General features: G+C 34.1%; 1 protein-coding gene across 2 annotated transcripts; it reads left to right on the plus strand.

The window, feature by feature from the left end:
• Positions 1–2,597: 2,597 nt before the first annotated feature.
• LOC129252988 (uncharacterized) lies at positions 2,598–22,740 on the plus strand. 2 transcript variants are annotated; one of them, XM_054891198.1, is made up of 2 exons: positions 2,598–2,694; positions 21,912–22,740. In XM_054891198.1, exon 2 carries the CDS (start codon positions 21,913–21,915, stop codon positions 22,735–22,737), a length of 825 nt encoding a protein of 274 aa, XP_054747173.1. In that variant the 5' UTR covers positions 2,598–2,694; position 21,912; the 3' UTR covers positions 22,738–22,740. The 2 variants fall into 2 exon arrangements, with proteins under 2 accessions (XP_054747173.1, XP_054747172.1); XM_054891197.1 differs by lacking the exon at positions 2,598–2,694 and adding an exon at positions 8,892–9,185.
• Positions 22,741–24,163: the final 1,423 nt, after the last annotated feature.

The following is a 24,163-nucleotide window of genomic DNA, read 5'->3' on the forward strand; positions in this document are numbered from 1 at the left end:
ATCTCAAAGTCGGCAGCGACATGCCGCACACCCCATATTCACAGCTCCACAAATGAGATGAGTTGGTGCTCCGCTGCACACTTGGAATGACACATAAGAATAATTGAGATTTCACTGCTGCTCAAATGAATGAACGCGTATGCAAGTAGCCCAATGGTGGATCATTAAAATCGGTGATGGGATTTTCCAACTGAGTCATGAGTATCTGAAAGCAGTAGTCAGAGACTTACGCACTTCGTATGCGAAGGAGTTGCAGGAAGTTTTTGCCGTTGCTTCCTTACGGCAGAAGCGTCTTAGTGGGTTTTTTCGAAAGAAGTGAATTCAACTGAAGTACTTTGATCATTGACATTCGAAGGAACTTATGCATAAGCTCGTATCAAAGTGTTTTTAAATTACCTCAAGTGAATGAGAAATGCCATAAAACACAAATATCTTTCCGATGATGCACAAAGTTGTCTTTAGATACACGAGTGCGTTGGTAAATTCTTTAAATACACTACCCGACAAAAAAATAACCGCGGCATTTAAGTACTTATGAGTACTCGTATGATTGTTGCATATTGTAGAAATATAATGGTTTTCGAGATTTTCGACATTTCGATTTTTCGAGCTGTAAAAAAATAAGGCTACTAAATATCAATATCTTCGCTCCTAGTAAACTGAATTTTAAGTACTTTTATTTGCGTTAAAGATTTAAAGTAAATATAGGTTAGTTAATTACACCTCCTATAACATTTTCAGTTTTTATCCAATTACGATTCGGAACGACGTGAAACGTTCATTATAAAACAGATATAGCAACACGTGGGCTATTTTATATTTCTTTAAAAATAATTAAAATAAGAAAGAAAATAGCAAAAAATTTTATCAAATTTAGATTTTGATCCACCATAACTTTGACACTTCCCAGCTGATAATGTTTTTCTCTGGCGAGGCTAACCTAAAATTCACTAAGCTTCCTATGGTTCACGAAGGACGTAGTTTTAGCAGTCTTACCCCTTTTTAAAGCTCGAAAAAATCGAAATTTTAAAATATCCTGAAAATTCTTCGTCTTTTGCAATAAGAGACTATCATATTTTGGTTCAGCGGAAAAATTTACCAGATAGATAGATGTATCAACCACTAGAAGTGGTTGTGAGAACTTTTGAAAATTGAATGCCTCGTATTATGTACAAGCCAAGGATGATCCCAAGCTTGACCATCTGCTTTGATAAAAAAAAAATTGTGAGAGTAAATTCGGCTGCTATGTCCATTGTGCAGCTTCATAAGTAAAAATACTGTTAGCTGGTCGTTAAAAAATGTCCAGAGAGATCACTTGATTCCAAAATGCTCTTTTCTTTAACATGATTGTATGAAAAATTTGCAAATTTCGTTGAAAGTCGTATCAAAAGGTCTAAAAAATGTCGTATAAATATAGATATTTCTCAATAAAAAACAATATTATACCTAAGAAGTCTATTAAAAATATTTGTTATTGTAATTTTATTGTTTTTAATCTTATCATAAAATTCTAATTTGGCACGACAACCACGCCAATATGCTCAAGCCAAATACACAGCACTCACACCATCACACACTTAGGTGCCTGTCAAAAAGTAGGAATAAGAAGATTGTTTTTACTTGCATACAACCACGTAATAGGGACACGTCTGTAGAATTCTGCCCGCTCATTTCACACGTATTCACACACTCGTCCAATCAGTCGTTGTGCAAACAGCAACGAAGCAAAATGATCGAAGACCATGTTGATTTTTTTCTTATTTTATTTACATAATCTCAGTTGTTTCGTAACTCCTTGACCCCGGTTTCGTCAGCCAATCAGCTAATTCTTTCAAATTCGCTGAGAGCCGATCAATGATCTGATCATGAGCAGACCTCTAAAATCGTTTTACCATGCATAAGTACACAGGGCGAATTGGCGGTAATGATGGTTGTGTGAAAGAGGCAAAGCAGATGACGTAGCTCAATGTGCCGTAAAAATGTTATATCTGGAATTTCGCAAAAACAAAACACCTCAAGACAATTGATTGAGATATTACTACATACACGTCTATGTAATATGGGTACCTACACATACAGTGCAAGCTAAAACCCATCCTGGATTTAGTATTTAGTTAGGTGGTATCTAGAAGATATCTTAATATTTCTATTATTTTATAATTATACAGTATCTCAGCCATTTAAAGATATAATATTCCTTTTTTAGTTTAAAATTCAATTCATTCAATTTTGCGCAAATGGTTTAAAACTGTTTTATAGTCGATCTTTAGCTCCTGGGCGATGCTGCGACTACTAACATGCCGGTTAACTTCGATTATTTCTGGGATTTTAGCGGCATTGTCAATATTTTCTTTAACATCAAAAATGCCTAAACGCAATCGAGGAAACCAAAATTGCACACCATTCCCAATTTCAGCGGCCTGGCATGCACTTTCGCCTTTATCAAAGAAAAATAGTAAAATGTACCGAATTTTCTCTTTGTTGACTTCCACTGTTGATACCCTGTAACTCACAACTGAATGGAACCCGCAAAATGATGTTTTTAGTGTGAAATATCACCTTGACAACGGTCATAAATTTTAAATTGTTTTATCCAGATTCTACGAGATATCAATCACTACAGCCATCTACTGAGGCAATCATGGATTTGGAATGTCTGCATTAACAGCTTCTGCGTTAGGAGGATCAAGTAAAGTAAGTAACAACTTTTTAAATTCAACCAAATGATGCTAAATGATTAACACTAGAACTACCGACTGGTTGAATCAATTGTTCGACAAATTTTCTCTTTAATTAGACAGATACCTGTAAAATTTCGAAATTTGTTCATAAAATGTTAATATAATCCTTTAAGAATATGTGAAAAAAATTTTAGAACGTAAATTTAAGTATTTCTTATATTATAGATAGTCAACCGTGACGACTCTATTCTTTGCGTTCGAGCGCTGGGAGAGGTATAGTTACGTTGTATTCAAACTTTAGATGCGTTTTTCTCAAAACTATATTTTTCGAATTGGCGTGCACGAAGCCCCGCTGCGACCTTCCTGGAAGAATTGAGTGTACATCCGCCATTTTAAATGATTAAAATAAAAAAATAAAAATTTATATTATTTTAATGTATAAATAAACTGTATGCCAAAATTTATTGACTTCTTTATTTTACATAATTTTAATGAAAATCAGGGAAAATATGGCCGTTTACAGATATCTGTCCCCTTAACTATCATTTAATATTTTATAATAATATGACTTTTTCTAATTTCATGTATTTAATAATATTGTACATTATTTTGACATCCCACTTCTATTCTAATGATATACCCAATATTTTTAACGTCTTCAATATGAAAATAATATGAAAACTTCTCAGAATGGTGGCTTGAAGTAGCACCACTACGGCGGCGGCGAATCAAAATTTGCACAAAATGTAATTAAAGTTTTTCCCAAATTTTCAGAATTTTGCATTTTGTGATGCATTTAGTGTAAAACGACGTACTTGGTGGAAATGGGATCTATCCCAAAAAATTTGTACTATTTTCTTGCAATTTTATATGCTTATGGTGTATCTGCAACTAAGAATTTAAAATTGTCCTACTTATGGTACAAAAAGTGGGGACCAGAGCAGAAGAACTTTCCGCATAGTATAAAGATCTATCTAAACAAGGAAATTTGAGTAACATCTTGAACGGCCCTGAAAGTTTTATTATAAGAATATGAGAACTTGCCAAATAGGTTTTTGTAATGAAAATAAAGCCATGAATATGCCTATGTATGTATGTATTGGTTGTATAAAATACGTACGTGATAAATGTATATTAAAGAAAATCTATATACATGATGATTGTGGGGATCCAAATTATAACTAAATCTAAAAAAATAGTATTACTACTTTGTATGTAATATACTTTAAGGGGTTACATAAGTCCAGCAGCGCCAAAAACGCGCTAAGAGAAAAACTGTTTTTAGAAGAAATAACAATATAAATAAATATAACAAATTGAATACATTGTTTATTAGTACTTAAACTTCATAAAAAAATGTATTTTAATTTTTCTTTACAGAAATTAGTAAATAAAAATCACGTGACCCAAAGTACAATGAAAACAAAGTTCCTCCACGTCGTCATCATTTCTCCTTGAAATGTTGATGGATTTGTAAAAAGTAAACATATTCTTGTAAAATAAAATTGTAGTTATAGTCTATCGACCCGGATTTCTGATTTCGAAAAATTTTGCAATTTATGGCATTTAAAAAAATTATGCGGTTTACGTCAATAATGTCACACTTTAATTATGTTTATAAAATTTTTTAATAAAAATATCAAAAATCCGGCTCGACATGCTATAGAGAAAATATTTTCGAATGTTTTAAACAACCGTATCAAAAAATATTAAAAACTGCATGAGTTATCATGCAGACCGTACCGGAAAAGTAGTTTCGAGAAAAACGAGTTTAAACATTTAAGGACAGCTACCTGTGCACATCAAACTTTCGTCGGGCAGCTACATTGTCTACGATAACTTTGTATCCATGGGGAATTTTTATAATCGACTTCCACAGAAATACGCCTAAAACTAAATAAGAAAATTTTTTTGAAAATTCTGTACGTATGTAACCCCTTAAGTAGATGTATAAATGATGCGCCTGCAAAATTAAAATTTTGGAAATAAAACTTTTCTTTCAATCTTTAAATTTTGTCAACTAAATATCGCCCCGGTCAAAATGACCGGTTTGGTAGAAATAGGTATAATAACAGCTGTTGGTAGCTCTAGTGTTACGCACAAATCAGTAGCAGGCATATTAAATTGTCTCTTATTTGTTGTAAAAATAAAATATCTTGTTAACCCATAACCCAGTTCAACACAGAATTGTGGAAGAAATCTTGCGATGTAAACTAATTAATCAAAGTTGCTGGATGAATAAACACACCGGCAGCTCCCATAAAATTTGCTATTTTGAAGAAAATTAAAATTTAAAAATTAATTTTCAAATAAAAATTAGCAATATAAAGATCGCAATTGTATGTATATATTCATACAAAATTGGGCAATAAGATAAATTGTTATCACTAGCCAAATCTCATCACCTGCAGCTACATACTCACATCTGGTGTTTACAGCTGCTTTTTCTTTTCATGTATTACAAGTATATACTGTGAGTTTCTATCACAAAACGGGTGATGTTATTTTAAATTCTGACAACATTGAAAATTGGTCTGTGTATATATAGAAATAACTAAACTGATAATCGAAAATCAGGAATCCGTTGTTTAAATGCTCCTCAACTTCTGAATTTCTATACAGATGAACTTAAAACAAACAAATCTTAACTTTGCAAGACTTCTTTGTATTTCAATTGTAAGCCGATATGCAATGTGGCGCAAAATTAATCACCCTAGATTTATACTTTTTGCAAATGGCGTCATATGTCAGCCATATTTGAGACTTGAGAACTAGAGAGCTGCAGTATACAAAAAGACAAGGAATGGAGCGTATAATGGCCAAGATTTCCAGTTAATCAAACACAAATTGGATGATTAATTTTGTGCCACCTTGTACTTGTATTTTTTTTTTATTATGTTTCCACTCATTTACTAGAAAGCAAACTCTAAAAGTTTCCCACAAATATGTTACTGTAATTAAGGATACCTGTATCCCAATAATATACTTTGGCATGAAACTCAACTTCTCCACTCATATTAATTATATATACTATATGCGGCTGCCGTAGCCGAATGAGTTGGTGCGTGACTATCATTCGAAATTCAGAGAGAACGTAGATCCGAATCTCAGTGAAAAACCAAAAAGTGGAAAAAGTTTTTTGATGGCTATTATCTTTTATTTCGGTATGTAAGTACTGAATAACTTTGTTAACCGATCGACTTCAACATACATGCTTTCGAAACGTCAATTCAGTATAATTTCAACCATGAATCGCTTTACACCGAAACACCGCGAAATCGACGATATAAAACCCGAAATGCTTGACAAGGTGATGACAAATGCAGAAAAAGGATCGCAGTTTGTAATTGCTAATAAAGGTGGCCCCTTGATTGATATTGTATTCAAAAAATACTTTCAATAAATTGTAAATAACCAAACCAAATAAAAATACCTCACATACAAAGCTATTCCATGTTTTCATACCGACATAAAAGATGGCGCACCCTGTATATATACACTTTTGCATTCCGGCTCAGCCAATTTTCAAAGGATTTTTGCTGCTCAGAAATGGATACCTCCAAAACGAACTGTTTAAGGGCTTCAACAGCTTATTAAGTTTAAGTGTTGCACAACGTTAACCTCGCCTTTTTTTAATATTCGGCAACGAATAGAAATGATTAGATGCCAAAATAGGGTTGTAAGGCCAATGATGCATTGATTGGGTCTTTGAAGTGTTGCAGTGCTCTTGTATGAGCCGATACGTGAGAGCTTGCATCCGTTTTCGGCAGATGGTTTTCCTTGATTCTCCAAAAAATTCTGGCAAGCAAATGGTTGTGGACCACTCAGTATTAACTGTTTTAAAGGGACAAATACCTAAAAGGCCATATTTTCCCTGATTTTCATTAAAATTATTGGCATACAGTTTATTTATACATTATAAGTAATAAAAATTTATATTTTTTTATTTTAATAACTTAAAATGGCGGATGTACACTCAATTCTTCCAGGAAGGTCGCAGAGGGGCTTCTCAATCGGCGGGCATTGTAGCATCGGCGTCAGTGACCTGAATACAAAAAACCAAAAATTTGCTTGTTTATTAATGTCATAATTTCTATATAAATTTAAAAAAAAAAATAGAAAAAAAAAATTCGCGGAATAAAATGCTTAAAAAAAATTAATTTTGGGGCGAATTTTCCTACTATTTTTGGTGCGAAAAAATTATTTTTCCGAAAAATTTTCGAAAACTTGTAAAGATGTGTACATACAAAATTTCAGGGAGTCAGTTATCGTGTACGCCAATTCGAAAAATATAGTTTTAAGAAAAACGCGGCTAAAGTCGGTAACGTAACCATACCTCTCCCAGCGCTCGAACGCAAAGAATAGACTCGTCACGGTTGACGATCTATAATATAAGAAATACTTTAATTTACATTCTAAAATTTTTTTTCCATATTCTTAAAGGATTACATTAACATTTTATGAAAAAATTTCGAAATTTTACAGGTATCTGTCCCCTTAAGTTTCTCTAGAGGTACAGTTGCGAAATTACAAGATGTCCCGAAAAAACAAACGACCATTTGCTTTGAGTTGCTTTTCCCACGAACAAATTTTGTTGGATTAAGCTCGCCTTGGAACACCCATACTATCGATTGTTGTTTTATTTCCAACTTATATGCATAGATCCATGATACGTCCCTGTCACGATGTCATAGACGTGCTTTGAATAACCTCGGCTGAATTTCTTTGCCGCTAATGCCTAAGAATGCCCCGATCTCGCGATATGTTGGGCCCGATACGACGGGCTTGCTATAGCAATCGACGCACATCATGAGTTGTTTATGGCACAACAACCCATTTTGAATATCCTTCACGAAATTTATCCTTCTAGGATCGACACCCACGTTGGAACTAGTTCTACTAGCCTCTCACAATGGCTAAGTGTGATGCCTCAACGCCAAAAGTCGAAGTGTGTTGATCAATGCACTCCTATCTCGATAATCCACTTCGAAAATCATAATAAATCATCGCACGAAAATTTTCTCGAGTTAATTCCAACCATTGGGTGAGACAGATGTTTCAACTCACTGAAAAAAGAACGCAACAAATTTTTTTTTTTATTGACTCCATTATTTATTGCTTCTGTTAAGTAGCATTTACAGTATTTGAAAACTGATTTTAAAATTATATTAATTCAATCGTATCATAAATAAAGCAAGATATAAATATCTACAACTAAATTTCTTCTTAAACGAAAACGTCATATGTAAGTATATGCTGAACAATACCAAAGTTTTCGTGGGAAATATCGAAACTGTTGTATAATTTAAATAGAACACAACTTCACTTTTATAGTTGGAGTTTTATCTTTAAAAGAATGTTTCAATTGTTTTAACACGGCTAGGAATGGAGATTGGGTGGCAAATAGTGCAAGTCAAAGTATTTGTGAAAAAATATTGGAGTTTGGAGTGCTGTTGGATCCCCAAGAAGTCACACAGGAAAAAAAAGAATATGGCTTCCACTGAACTATGACTTTCCCTTAATATTACACCTAATATTTTAGAGTTCCCCACAATCGTTGTTTTTATTTTTATTTTTTACCAATGAAGTTGCACCGTGTGCCGTGCATTATTCAATTGCAAGCTTTGCATTGCTATGCCCAACATTAACACCACTCACCACTCACTCATTATCGACACTCACCATCAGCTACACTGTTACGAGTATATCAAACGTCGACCACCGAAAATGATCAGCAGTCAGACATAAACTAGACGCATCAGGTTGCAAAAACGTCCAACAGCTAAGTAGATATCAGTAAACGGCTACTATTGCCGCACATCAATTGTCAACTTTTTGCTACTGTTCATGACACTGGTGCTGCTGTAAACGCTCTTAGCATTGTCACGGTCATGAGTATATATGTATGCATGTGCATATAGATTGCCACCATAGCCGACACCAACGCTACCACTAAGTATTCCAAATGACTTTTCCCGTGCTCTGTTTCGCTGGTAGCGATGCTCACAACAGCGCGTCTCTCACCGTCTCTCATATCACCCGCCACCATTGCAAAGCCTACTTACACAGCTGATCTGCGTGTGGTGCGAAGATTCTGTCGGCAAATACTTGGTTGCTTGGCTTGGTATGGCTAGCTGCGCTTACCATGAATTTCTGCTTTTAAGAAAAACGAATTACAACGCAAATCTCATTTATTTGCCGCAACTCGAGGCGTTCGCACCAAATATTTAATCTTAAGCTATCTGTGAATTGAAACGGTTCCGAAGTTAGTGCGCTCTGCACCATCGAGGTGTAATCATTTTACATTGTATCCTCGCGTTGTAAACAATTTTACAAAATTAATTGAATTAGTGAAAAGTAACTCGCAAAGTACTAATGTCGCGATAATTGACAGGCAATACATAAAAAAAGAAACGAGACTTCAGTTAATTGAAAATAAAAACAAATTGAATACGTATTATTTTATTTTATATAAATAAGCACCTGCGTCATAAATTATTTCAAGTGAGTGTTAATTACGGCAAACGTAAAAAAAAAAACAACGTGATTTAAATAAGTTTATCAAAAAGTTATAAAACAAAACAACATAACAATTTTGGCTGTGATAAAGATGTGTTGCGAAAATTAGTCAAATTGAAATACACAGAATTATTGGGGACGTTGAACCAATGTATTAAAATTTTATATGGCGATTGTGTATGAAAAAAGTCTCAATAATATCTTATCTCTTATATTCATTCAACTGCTTGCTTTGAAAAAAAATGTTTTAATTTTTTTCGTTGTAAAGCTGTTGGAGTTAAGAAAAATACAAAACAATATTTTAATATTTTTGAATTTAAGTGAATGACGTAATCTATAAAACCTCAGTTATAAAAGAGATTGTCTGTCTTAAAAATCAATTTGAACCTTACAGCTCTATTTGACCCTTATAACTTCTACTTACAGTTGTATACTAGTTAATATTAGTTCACACTTCTCAAAAACAGGTTCGTTGCTTAAATCTTTGGTTTAGTTAACTGTTGAATATGCACGTGTGATATTACTATGTACTTACACAAGCAGTACCGCCTAGTGGCCTAAATTGAATTAGTAATCGAAATGAGGCTTGTAAATTGCCACAAATTACCTAATATTTACGTGAAGTGAAAGATGTAAAACTTTTTCCTTAACTACCCGCTTTTCCTTAACTATCGTATGAAAGATAAATTATGAAACATTTTATGAGAATCGGAAAAAGTTTGTTAATAACGCAGTGTTAACACCGAAGGGCTCTAACCCTCTTTAACGGCATCCATTTTTGTAGCATTCGCTGCTGCTAAAACTCTAAAAATCTCCAAAACTCCAAAACGCTAAAAATTGCCGAGCGCTAGGTGATGCTTCTTAAATGTGATTTTGGATCTTTTATCTAAAAAATCTTCAAAAAATGATTAATTAATTTAAAATTTAATTAATTTTAGTTGAAAAGAAATATTAGATTTTATTTACATTTATAGCTAAATTTGTTCTAAAAGAATGATTAAAAACTGTACCGCAACTCCTTTTCATTTTGCGAGAAAACAAAAAATATGTTATCATATTAATAAGGAGCCTTGGGAAAATGAGTACGTTGTGATTTCATTCTTTTATTAAAATAATTTAATTTCGTAGCCTACATTATTTATAATCACTTCCTAAAGCAAATCTACGACACAAATTAATGGGAATATTTTTTTTAATTTTTGAATTTCATATTATAATATTAAAGAAATACATAAAGAAAAAGGGAATAAAAAAATTTGGAAAACAAAAAGCAAAAAACATTATTTTCCATTTATTTCTACTAACTTATTCCAATAGATACTACAGTCCAAATTTCTCGCTTACCTGCGCTAGCAAACTTTTGTTCCCGGTATTATTGTCGAATTAAAAAAAACGCAAATGACGTACGTCAAACAAATTTGGCACTTGTCAACTAAACAGTTGCAGCATATAAACAGACAAGCAATGAAGAGCGTAATGGTCAAAATAAAGATTTCCATCACTCAAAATGATTTTTTATTTAGTATTAACTTAAGATTGAGATTAAGATTAATTCTGCGCCACCTTGGGCATACACACATATTTTTGTTTTTTTGATACTTTTAATATTGGAATTTGTCATGTTTTCCTATAAATTATTAAGGATTTTTTTAAGAACTGCAATAGGAGGAGGATATATATAAGGATATATAAGGATATATATATTTTATATATGAGCTCCTCCTCCTAATTGCAGTGAGTGTCTTGATCTTTTCCGCAAATGGGGCGACCTACAGTCTTATCCTCACTCTGAACGGTAAACCGTTTTGTAAGAGAAGCTTTTCATGGCAGAAATGCACTCGGAGGTTTGCCATTGCCTGCCGCGAAGCAGCCGCTATTAGAAACCATTTTTCCTTCCTGGGGCTTTGAATCTGCGTCGAATGGTAGTCAGGCACCAACCAATCCTTCTACAGCGGCCGATGTAGATTTTTAGCTATGGCAAATATGTTAGAATCTAAATTTCAACGACATGTAAAAACCAGCTGGCATATATTAACCGACTCATTTTATTCATCGCTAAAATCTATCCAATAGAAATGTATTTAAGCTAGATCCATAAATCTTGCTCAAATTTATTTAGAGATTTTTGGCTATAAAGTATAGCAATAGCAATAGCTGTAATCTGCCTGAAAATGATTTTTCTGGAGAATACTAAATATAAATTATAAACATATTTCATAAAAAGAACTAAAAAAAAACCTTAAAAACATTGTTACGACATTTATTGAAGTAAATTAGATTTTGTTCGACTTCTGGGTTACGCCCTTACAAAACAGCATATAATTGTCAATATTTCTTTTTATTTCTGTACAATTTCACTACTGACATATGCTATGATTTATAAAAACTCATTTTTAACAAGTTAAGATAATTTCACATCTATTTGTTGGAGGCACAGTGCTTTCGTCAGACGATTTCATTACAATATGTATATTTAGTACACCGCCGTAGCCGATTGGGTTGGTGTGTGAGTACTATCCGGAATTCAGAGAGAACGTAGATTCAAATCTTGATGAAATGCCAAAATTAAGAAACAGTTTTTTCTAATAGCGGTCGCCCCTCGGCAGCCAATGGCACACCTCCGAGTGTACTTCTGCCATGAAAAAGCTCCTCATAAAAAATATCTGCCGCTCGGAGTCGGCTTGAAACTGTAGGTCCCTCCATTTGTGGAACAACATTAAGACGCACGCCACAGAAAATAGGAGGAGGAGCTGGGCAAACACTCAAAACAGGGTGACCGCACCAATTATATATATATACATATATATATATACATATATTAAGTACATAAACTTTGAAAAAAAATTATATTGAAAAATTTGTACTGAACTTCTACAAAAATTAATTTTTCTGATTTTCACCCTTCACAACCTGAAAAAAGGTTTTTTTTTTGTTCAATATTAGCTTTATCAATCATTTCAGCGCCGCTCTAACATTTGAATACCACTTTTGTAGAACGATTTATCTTGTTCCTCAAAATTGGCCTCAGTCTCAAAGATAACCTCTTGATTCGAGTGAAATTTCCTACCGGCGAACATTTTTTTTATGTCAACTAACTCATGCAACTTCACTTTTCGATCCTTCAAAACGATTTTGTGGATTTTTTGATGTTTTCTGGTGTTACCGCCTCATTTGTACGTCCTTGGCGTTGTGCATCAACGTGTCTCTACGACCACTTTTAAAGTCAGCAAACCATCGTTTTATTCTTGTTTCTGATGGATCTCAGCCCTCGCTTGAACGATATTTTTTGATCCATTGTTTTGAAAATAACAAAAGTAGCGTCACTCTTAACACAATAACTCAGTAACTAATGAATAGAATATCATGAAGTTTTAACAACTGTCTTTTTAAGCTTAGTACTAACTGAAAAGAAGGTGAATGCACTAAAAATTAGTGCCTTCTATGTGTTAGGCCCGCGACTTTTCAGCCCATATATTATTATTATATCTCATGTAAGCAGAAGCCATGCAAATTATAAAAATATTTTTAAATTTAAAGAGTATTTACTATCAAGAGTTCCAGTAGAAAGTTATCAAGCCCATAAAAAACGAAGTTTTTTTTTCTTCATTAAAGTTCAAGACTACAAAATTGCATATACATTGGAATATAAATACCATACTCCAAAGGCTGCACTCCCTTACTGCACTCTTGTCCATGGATCCTTTTTGTGAATAGTAAAGCCAAACGAAGCAACGGGCCCATATTTACAAGACTATTTCTTGTCATATGTACTCGTATAAGTATATATATACATATATTCAGCGTTTACCCCCTTTATTGCGTATTTGGCCGACCTCATCCTCGTATTTTTGGTATGCGTCGTGATTATTTTCCCCAAACGGAGAAACCTACAGTTTTAAGTGTCGATGCCGAACGGAGATTTGCCGTTGCCGTCCTTCTTCTCATTGTAAGTAATATATTATGAATATGAAACAAATTCGATCGTAAATACGATTTTATGAAATATCCCGATATCAGCACCATCTAACAGGTAAAAATACTACTTCTGAGCTGCTTTTCCTCTATCGTTCGAACAAGCATCATTATTTGTATACTCTTGCATATAAACATATTATTTCGCCTATAGACACTAGCTTATTGCAGGTTATGTATTTTTTCTAAGAGGAAGCAGCTTCACAGTATCAGCTGGATACAAAAGAATTTTGAATCGGCTGTTACATAGACTTATTTGTACCCAGTGAATCCATTAGAAACGCTTATTGTATTTAAACGTTTATAAAATTTTCACACCAGCAGAAGCATATTAAAATTAAGTTGAGTTCGGCCGCCGTAGCCGAATGGGTTGGTGCGTGATTACCATTCGGAATTCACAGAGAGGTCGTTGGTTCGAATTAATAAAAACATTTTTCTAATAGCGGTCGCCCCTCGGCAGGCAATGGCAAACCTCCGAGTGTATTTCTGCTCCTCATAAAAGTATCTGCCGTTCGGAGTCGGCTTGAAACTGTAGGTCCCTCCATTTGTGGAATAACATCAAGACGCACACCACAAATAGGAGGAGGCGCTCGGCCAAACACCTAACAGAAGTGTACGCGCCAATTATTTATTTATTTTTATAAAAATAGTTAATGTTTGAAGTTTGAGCAAAAACTAATTACATTTGATACAATTACAATATAGCCACATTTTTAACTACATAAATGAAAAGATTTTAAAAAATTTCAAAATTCTATCATGTTTTCATATGGTTACAGGTTAGGTTAGGTTGGGCTTGGCTGGTCCTGTAGATCGCACATAGACCAGAAATTGATCCCTTGTGATACCAAGTGTTTGGAGAGTTAAAGATCTTTATATTTTGTTGTATTTCGAATGCTGAAAATGATGCAGAACGTAAGCTGTTTATTCGTGATTTGCTAAGTGCAGGGTAGTGACAGAGTAGGTGTTCCAGAGTTCCCCTCGCATTGACTTCGTTACATATTGTGCATGCTACAGTTTGGCCGCGTACGATAGAGTGAGACAGTGTCCGGTCAGTATCCCCACTACAAGTTTACACTCTTCCCTGGGAAGAGTCTTCCCTGGGAAGAGAGGAAATATACTTTGTAGACCTGACATTGTGCCTGCGTACATTGATTTACGCGATCCTGCTGCTTCATCTATATCTAGTCGTTCTTAAAGAGAGTTGGTTGTATACCGGCCGTGCTAGCTACAGGAAGATTTACGGCTGCTCTGGCTATTATCCACTTTCTTCTTTCCTTCAATTCCGTTGTGTCCTAAAACCCAGTAGATGGTGGCTTTTTTTCAGTTCCTAGTTCGTCCAACCTGTTCCGGTATTGTCGTATGCAGTATGAGTTTGTCATTACAGCTGATATTGCTTTGATGGCTACTTGGCTGTCGATGTAGAAGTTTATTTGAGAGCTCGGAAAACTGTTCTCTATGGCCCAGTCTGCTGTTTCGATGCTGAGTAGATCTATAAGTTAGTAGAAAAATATTGGAAACAGAATTAAATGCAATTATTATTTTTTTTCAATATAATTTTCCTTAACTCCAACTCATTCTATTAATCCTTCATTAATTTTATATTATCTCTGTAATGAATTTTTGGAAGTTTGTGGTGTTGCAGTCCGAAAAAATGGCTTGGCATAGTGCACTAAAAAGTTAATGCAATAAATGGATAGTTAAAACACTGAAGATTTAGTGATAATAAAACCCTTATTTTAACTACCACTAAAAAGTTAGTGGTAGTGCAATTTAGTTGCTGTGCAGAATGCCCAATCCTGATGGTGTGCATCTTGATATTGCAACAATTTTATGCCGACTCCGAACAGCAGATGGATTTTTATGAGAAATACACTCGCAGCTTTGCCATTCCCTGCCAAGAGGCGACCGCTATTATAAAAGACCCTTTCCATAATTTAATGTCTCTCACCCGTGGTTTCGAACACTGGTACTATCGACTGGTAGTCCCATACCAACCGATTTGACTACAGGCGCCACCTTTACAAAAATTTGGTTATAAAATTTGTTGTTTTGTTTGTATTTGGAGAAATTTTATTATTATAGATACAAGCTTTGTAGATTAGTTGATGTAAATCTAAATTTGTACCATTTATTTAGACTGCAAAGTACCAGAAATTGTTGTTAACGGAAGTACAGTTTCTTCTAATGCAGGAAAATATTTCCCATTCTGGAAAATATAAAATGATGTAAAATATGTACATAAGTGCATACATACAAAATTGGTGCGATGGCAAAATTTTGAATAAAATGAATCAACTCTGCAAAAGTCTTTTTTAGTTTTATTAATTTGTAACAGTCCGCGAACTTTTGCGACAGAATTTATTATTATTTATATTATTATTAAATGTTGATTTCGCTTTCTTATGCCGCAATTTATAGTTGTACTTTTTATCTAGACTCTAAATCAAATGGGTTTTCATAATTTATTCCTATGTTTGCAACTGAAAAAATTAATACGTAAATTGCAGCTATATCTAAGATCTTCACATTTATGTACAAGTAGTAGAACATGGATTCTACTTATAATATAAATAAATTTTCCAACACGCTTGACTCAATATTTGCAAAATTTACACAAGATTAGAAGTACCACAGAATACAACAGATTACAACAGAACTTTACCTACATTTACTGGTGTATAAGACTGTACACCTTCATACAAACACAAAGTTAAAAACAAAAAAGTTTCACAAAAACATGGTAGTAGCACAGCAGAAAAGGAGCACACCCATGCATCAACTCTAGTCGTGTATTTATCAATGAATTAATTTGCATAAATTTTTTTAAACCGCCGAGTTGCATAAAGAACAAGAATGGATACGGTCTACGAAGGCACATTGCCCAAAATCCCAATGACCATAGCGGTCACACGACAGAAGATATTTGCTTTGCAAACACAAAAGAAACAAAAAAACACAAACAGCAAAGAAATACTTATTTAACATTGAAATGTAAAGCCAATGTCCGCCTTAAGAAGTTGTTATACACTTATACTGGTGTGCGTGTGCATGTGTGCTTGTAGTTACGAATTTAGTCGCCAATTAAAGCAGATTTTAATCAATCGTTCAAGTGCTGTTCATTAATCATATAAAGTTTAGCCTAAGGCGATGATATTCGATAGCCGAACTGATACCGATACTGAAGTCTATAGATCATCGAGCGTATGGATTGACGAACGCGTCTGCTTGTTTAACCAACAAAATGGGTGGGGAGCATGCGATGCGAGATATTGTTGATTTTTTGCACGAGCGTTGACTGTCAGCCAAGTGATTAGCCTCAGGGCGGCAGAGTGAAGGAGCTATGCATGGCAATTTTTGCGTGACGAACTGTCGCTATGCCTGAACGCGCACATTAATTACGCAATTTAAACTCAATCAAATTCTGTTAATTATTCTAAATATATAATTATGTAATCATCTGTGTGAATGTGGCTAATTGTTCAAAGATATATGTTTGTCCATACTTTTTTTGTTTTTGTGTATTTTTTTTTTTTTTTTTTTAATATTAATTTCTTTCACATATGCGCCCAATCAACTTTCAATTCACTTAACGTAGTTATTATAATTACACAAAGTACTTAAAGCGAATTGTTCTTTTTATTACTATTTTTGAAATGTCAAATTTCAATATATGCTCTTCCATACAATTTACGTATTCATATAAGTGCCTGTGTGTAAATAACTTACTCTCCGATTCCGACTGTTTATTAATCATCAATCATCCTTTTTGATTAATGTGTACTCAAATTACTGTCTACTTCAATAGAGCGTTCATGGACCGAGTTTCACATCGAGTTGACGAAAGATCAGCGGCATTGCTGCTATTTTTAACGCCAACGCTGGAACTACAATTTTGTTGACACCTCATCTTCGTTGCCATATTCGGTTAATTGTTTCCTATATGATTTTCGGGCATTGTTTGCGGACAGGTGAAATGCAGGAGAAAAAAATGTCAGCAATCCTAAGAAATCTATTACGTTGATTCGAAATACAATTATATTCAAGCAGCGCATTAAATTGGATGACTTTTCTGCATTGAATAGTAGTCATTTGTAGTTATGGACTTAAAATAATAATTACATCAGTTTTATATATTTTAGACCACTGACTAAAAATTGTATGGTTTCGTAAGCAATAAGTTTCGTAGCTAATCTGCTATGTGCTTTTGTATGATGATAAGTCAGGAAGCTTTGATGGAGACAATCCGATGCATGAAATTTAATGGTCCACTAAAGTCTATACCGTTTGTTCGGTTTGAGCCGCACTGTCAATTGTAAGCTTATCTTGAAGTAAGCGGTTGATTAAGGAAGCATACAACAAAAAAATAAAAATCCCGATTTGGTATGAAGAAAGCAAATAAAAATGTATGAGAAACTATTTTCCAGCATCCCAACCCCTTATAGAAGAATATGGCAATGCGACCAAAGTTTGCTAAAATTTAGCGGCTGATGATTTTCTGTAGCACCAGATTCCCTCAAATATGTAACTACCATATATATTGATCGAAACCAGCTAGAGTGGTCAAATGTATTATCTTATATATTAATTTGTGGGGAAAAAAACATTATTTTTGCGTACCATTTTTAGCTCCTGGGCGATGCTACGACTACTAACATGCTGGCCAACTTCGGATATTTCTGGGATTTTATCGACGTTTTCGAACTGACTGAACTGAATCGAAGAAACCAAAATAGCACGTAATTCGCTGTTACAGTATCGGCACTATAAATACCCTTCACAATTTCAGCGGCCTGGCTTGCATTTTCGCAATTATCAAGTGAAAACTGTTAAATATATCGAATTTTCTTTTTGTTGTCTTGGATTGTTAACTCCCTGTAAGTCACAACTGAATGGAACAAACAAAAACAGCAAAATAACTTTTTTAGTGTGAAATGTCACCTTGACAACGAGAATAAATTTTAAATTGTTTGATAGATACTTATAAGATATACAATAGATCACATCATCCAAGAAAATAAGGGATTTCTATTTCCCCAAACTAATATAAAAGTAAATATAAGTATATGTATACATAATTGTCTCTTACACACATTGTTGGGTGTTTGGCTCCTTCTCCTATTTATGGTATATACAGTTTTAAACCGACTCCGAACGACAATTGGTTTTTTATGAGGAAATTTTTTATGACAGAAATACAATCGGAGGTTTGCCATTGTCTGAAGAGGGGCGACCGCTACTAGAGAAAAACTTTTTCTATCATTTGAAGTTTCATGCGAGGAGTTTTGAATCTGTACACTTCCGAATAGTAGTCACGCACCACCTATTCGGTTATGGCGGCATTAATTATCTTATTTGAGCTAAAACCCAATTGAGCAAGTGCACAGCAAAGTACGCATATCTGGTGAATACGTGCAAAGAGTAAGATTGGAGGAGAGATTGGAAGAAATATGAATACGAGGGTTGCCTTTTATATGTTACGCCCTAAAATTAAAACACAGTAAAATAATATTGAAAATGGCTTTATTGTCTTTCAAAATAGTCTGCTAGGAAGTCAATTTTTGGCAAGACTAAGTACTTCTGCATTCGCTTGATCGAATTTTCAAAAGCTATTCAAAGGCTTCAACATTTTCTTCAGGCGTTGAAAAACGTTGTTCTCGCATTTAAGTGCCAAGTCAGGTCTGTAAGGCGGATGAGCCATTAATTTTATTTTTCGAGTGCTGAGAAATTGTATTTCCTTGATAATACCCAATGCTTCGATAAATACAATAGGTGACTAATTTTCTTTTTCTTTTTTTTTTTTTGTTGCTTTGAATTTAATATAATATTTACCGGTTAGCGAGTTGAAAATTATCATTGAATTTTCATAGAACAAAATGTATCTTAAATGTACTTATATATTTACAGATCGATATTATTTAATCTTCTCTTAGAACTTCTCTTCACAAATGTCCAAAAAATATACCAAAAATAAAAAAAACGATATTAACGACGAATTTTCGGTGGTTTTCAGGGTTACTACAAAAATAGTTAACTTTTTTTAGTCACCATTTTTTTTTTTGCCACAGAACAAATCCACGGCGAATTTTGCTCAATCATTATTATACAGATATCCACTTATCCAAACAGTTCAAACCTTATGGTTATAAGAATATGATTAGTCACTGAACAGTGTCGTCATATTTATCACAAAGGCATACTTCATTAGGGCATTAGCAAGTCTCTCACTCAAATGGTCAAAATGCAAGCAATCTAAACAATATTTTGGTCTTAATTATGACTGAAGTCTTTCCTTTAGTTTTTTATGTTATTTTAGGATCTCTCAATACCTGGGATACATACATTTGTGAGAGGTGGTTATAAATATACTGTGGTGAAAAATATACTTGTTTGCAAGATATTAACACTTGACATATTTGAAAACTTAATTTAACTAAAAATTTTACATGCACGCTCATTCGAAAAAACCAGATTTTTATAAATAAAAAGAACTTATACGCCATCTTCTGGAAAATTTGGGAGTTTCAGAGAGCTACTATTAACTTGTGTATTGCACTTTACAGGTTGTGTTGCAGGGTTTTTTGCTTTTCCTACCGATGAAGCCATGGGAAAGAGAGTTCTGTCGACATGTGGATAGAGTTCTGTAATTTTACAAGAAGCAGTTTACGGGCAGCGATTATCAAAATCTTGTCCAGTACGCATACGTACCTTTTACAATATTTTAAATAATACATGAAGTTTTAATTTAAAAAAAATTACAATAGCATCTACCAAATGTCACTAACTAAAATGCAAGGTCTACCATTGATTCGGCTTCATTTTGGAAAAAAATAAGGAGCGTTCCTAGACTAACGAAATTTTATATGCAGTGCAATTGTTTTCAGTTAAGAAAAATTCCAAAAATGATTAAAATCAGTCACTAACTAGGTGTATCTCCTTTAGATTTATAGTAAAAATATTTAAATACATATTTTAAATTAAGCTTAAAAAATAAAATTTCTTAACGAAATTCAGTACATGAGAGCATCACAGTGTTAAAAATGAGCAAAATCTATAATGAGCGCCTACTGCTTCACTACCACATTTTTTTAACACTATTAAAGAGATATTTCAGTAATTAGAAAAGAGAAATCGACCGCACTCGATATTCGAATTGAAAGTTATTTAAAAATCGCTGCGAAATATTTTGTCTCGTCTAAGTAAATTCTCCCTCAGTTAACGCTCCAGGTTTTAACTCGATAAATTCAGTCAAAAAATTCACATTCTGATCACAATTTATAAGTTCCTGACTTAATTCTTGGTAAGAGCGTAAAAATGCACTCATTTTAAAAACCTTAATATTGCAATGTTATATGAAGCTCCCTATGCCTGCACATTCATAAACAAAAAATTAAGATTTAGATATAAACGTTGGCATAATCCTAAAAATATGTCTTTTTTTTGTATCTTCAACAATTTTTCAAAGGACATTTCGTTGTAAATATACGTCTATTTTTTTTTAGAAAATTGTTCTAAAGTATTCCGGTGTTTCATTTCAGAACAAAGTTTTAACCCATCAAAAGCGACAAAGTTGGCATTTATAAAGTAGATATTATATTGGTTTGCTTATATTTATTGGACTGATTCTTATCAGTTTTGTCTAGCAAATGGAATATTTTCATATGAACTTAAAACAAAAATAATAAAAACAAAAACAAAAGTTATAAGCGAAGAACTATGTTCATGTGGACACAAATCTCAATCAGTAACATCAAATCAATGAAATTCTTCTGATTTCTGTCGCTTTTGTCTTGAATAAAATTGTCGTTTCGTACAGTTATAATGGATTTTTCTTACTGAAATATTACAAAAATTTAAAATTCAAAAATGCCACTATGAGCTGTGTCAACAATACATAATTGTGCGTATGTGTGTGTGTATTATTTCTTGGTTTTAACAGTTTCCACTTTTTTCGCTTATTCTTCCTCTTCGTTTTGTTTGGTTATTTTCCGTACTGTCCTTGGGAAAGATTGATGATTCCCGTTGTACACACAAGTGGGGAAAATCTCTGATCGTCATTCAAGTATCCTCTGTGTAACTTCCGACGACGCGTTTGTGGGCGAGCTAATGTGAGAAGGCGAAGCAGCCGAGGAGGATATTTGGTTGTGCGCTGGGTTTGGATCTGCCGCATAAATATTCTTTTCCAATGAAAAAGTAGGCAAAGCCACGGCTGAGAATTCTCTACTCTGATGACGACCACGATAAACGAATTAGGTAGAAGAGAAAGAAGAAGGCCTCTCTGCATTGAGAGATCATTTGTCACAAAATGTGATATGAGCTGGTAATTTGGATTTCTAAAAATTCTGTTGCTTTAAATGGAGTGTATTTTCCATTATTATACACTACTTTGCGGTCGCTGTAGCCGAATGGGTTAATGCGTGACTACCATTCGGAATTCAGAGAGAACGTAGGTCAGAATCTCCGTGGAACACCAAAATGAAGAAAAAGTTTTTTTCTAATAGCGGTCACCCCTCGGCAGGCAATGGCAAGCCTCCACTTTCTGCCATGAAAAAGCTCCTCATAAAAAATATCTGCCATTCGCAGTCGGCTTGAAACTGTAGGCCCCTCCATTTGTAGAACAACATCAAGATGCACGCCACAAATAGGAGAAGGAGCTCGGCCAAATATATAATAACTACTTTGTAAATAAACTCTAAAGATACATACATACTAATTAAAATTTTTTTTCATACATTTCAGCATGTTTTCCCAACATAGCCAATTATCACCGAATAGTCACTTTACTGCCATCGTCATGATTCCTGCTATTATCTACACATTGATCTTCACACTACCAAGCACACTTGCTAGTGCTTATGGGTTCAATCCCACAAATATGCTCTCAATGGATGCAGCACAACATCAGCAGCAACACCCATATCAGCAACGTAAACCCACATCAGCGCTTGCTTCCAAAGTTCTCTTTCACAGTCCATCGTTGGCAAACATCTACAAAGACATGATTGTCTCATCCAAGCCACTGCATTTACGCAAACATGGTAACGGTCCGAAAGCGAAGAAAACGAAGAAGGACTCCAAAATCTATTATATTCCTATACCGCCAATGCCATATCGTTATATACCCGGTGTAGGATTGGACTACCAGCCGATGAAAATTAATCCCATACTGCATGAGGTACCATTAGCACTAAGTAGCATGGCACCAAACAGCATGGCTGGTTTGAATCAATTAGCTCATGTGAGTAGTGGCAATGCAGGTGGATCAAAAATCAGCTCGAATCACCACACATCATTGAATCAGATGAGCGAAAATAATCACATACCTGTTGGTAAAGAGAGCGCTCACCATGGGAGTGCGAGTAAAAATGAAATTGATGTATCGGCAAGTGGACCGACAGCAGGGAATGTAGCTGGGGAAAGTAAAGTTTATCGCATGCATCGCGGTGATTATTATTTCAATGGGCGGCCATTTAGACTGCAGGTGGCGCATGCGCAACCAAAGAATCAATTAACGCCACTTAATCTTAAATCTAAACTTTATTTCAATAAGAAAATTATTTATTAAATTATTAAAGCTAACAAATTAAGAAAACAAATGAAAATAATAATTCTTTTGTATTTTTATTTTACAAATTGGTCTAGAAGGTGAGAAAGAGTTATTCGAATTTATTTTTATTTCAAGCATGCACAAACCCCATTACTCTGTTTTAAAGTTTTTTACAGATGCATGGCAATAGTAATTTTTAAACAAATACACTCGACCTTGAACTGAAAATCTTATTGTTCTGTTCGCTGCTGCATTACATGCAAGAAAGAATATTTCTCTTGGCATTTCTCAATAATTAAAGTTAAATTACTTCCCATTTAGCAACAACCATATTTCCAAAGGCAATTTGTTTAATAGACGCCGGCGGAACATTGAAACCAGTTACTAACGCACGTCACACTTGTAATATAAAATAAGCATAAAAAAGATTTTGACTTTGATAAATGGAGTTTGGGTAACTGCCGAAAGATGCATATTGGTACATATACGAGATGTATGTAGCTATTTATTAAAAGGGCTGGCGCTTGCATAGAAGAAGTGCGCATGCACCAAATTCCAGTGCGCACAAGCGGCTTAGCGTGAAGCCTTCCCTTTCGTTATCTATCGTCAGAGTTGTTTTTTTTCGGAAAAATATTCGATGTATAAAGGTGGCGCCACTTTTTTGACGAATTTGACAGAATCGACTATTTTAAGTGACGTCAGCACAAAGTCCGAACTAAAATTTCGAATAAAAGCAAGTACAGAATATGACTTTGCAATGGTGTAACTTAAAAGTCTTTGAAAAGAGAATTCAGAGTCAAATATCACACCAAGATCAATAATTTCACTTCGATTGGTAGAACCATTATGGTAGGAAGCTAAATTTATTTCTTATTTAAATTTAAACATATTTGTTTTACACCAAGCAACGACGATATCGAAATCAGATTGAAGATTTGTAGAGTCCTCGGTACTTGCAATCACCGAGTATACCTTTAACTCATCTCATCATTACTTTACAGGCATCTATGAACTGTCTCCGTTGAAGGGATTTGTTGAACATTAATTAAAGTGGATAGGCTATTGGAAAACAGTTTTTGAAAAGACACGAAATTAGCCCATCTACATAAGATTTTGTTGAAGTCTCCAGTTGCCGAACTCCATCATCAGCATCAGAAACCATTAAGGTTAATACTAACATAGGAGTTGTTGGTCAAGTGACACACATTAACAATTCCGAGTCCACTTGGAAATTTGAGCGGAAGAAATCGACAAAAAGATTGACTGCGTCTAGTCAGAATTTTCAAGAAATTCGATTTTTTTTTTAATTTTCTTAAAGTATAATATCTTAAAAATATTATGTGAAAATTTGAAGTTAATCCGACAAATACTTCTCGAGTTAACAATTAACTAAGGGCGCTCGGGCGCTCCGGAGCGTTCGAGAGCAAGTAGCTAGCAGCAGCTG

The sequence above is a fragment of the Anastrepha obliqua genome, chromosome 1 (assembly GCF_027943255.1).
Source record: "Anastrepha obliqua isolate idAnaObli1 chromosome 1, idAnaObli1_1.0, whole genome shotgun sequence".
In the NCBI taxonomy this organism is placed as follows: Eukaryota; Metazoa; Arthropoda; class Insecta; order Diptera; family Tephritidae; genus Anastrepha; species Anastrepha obliqua.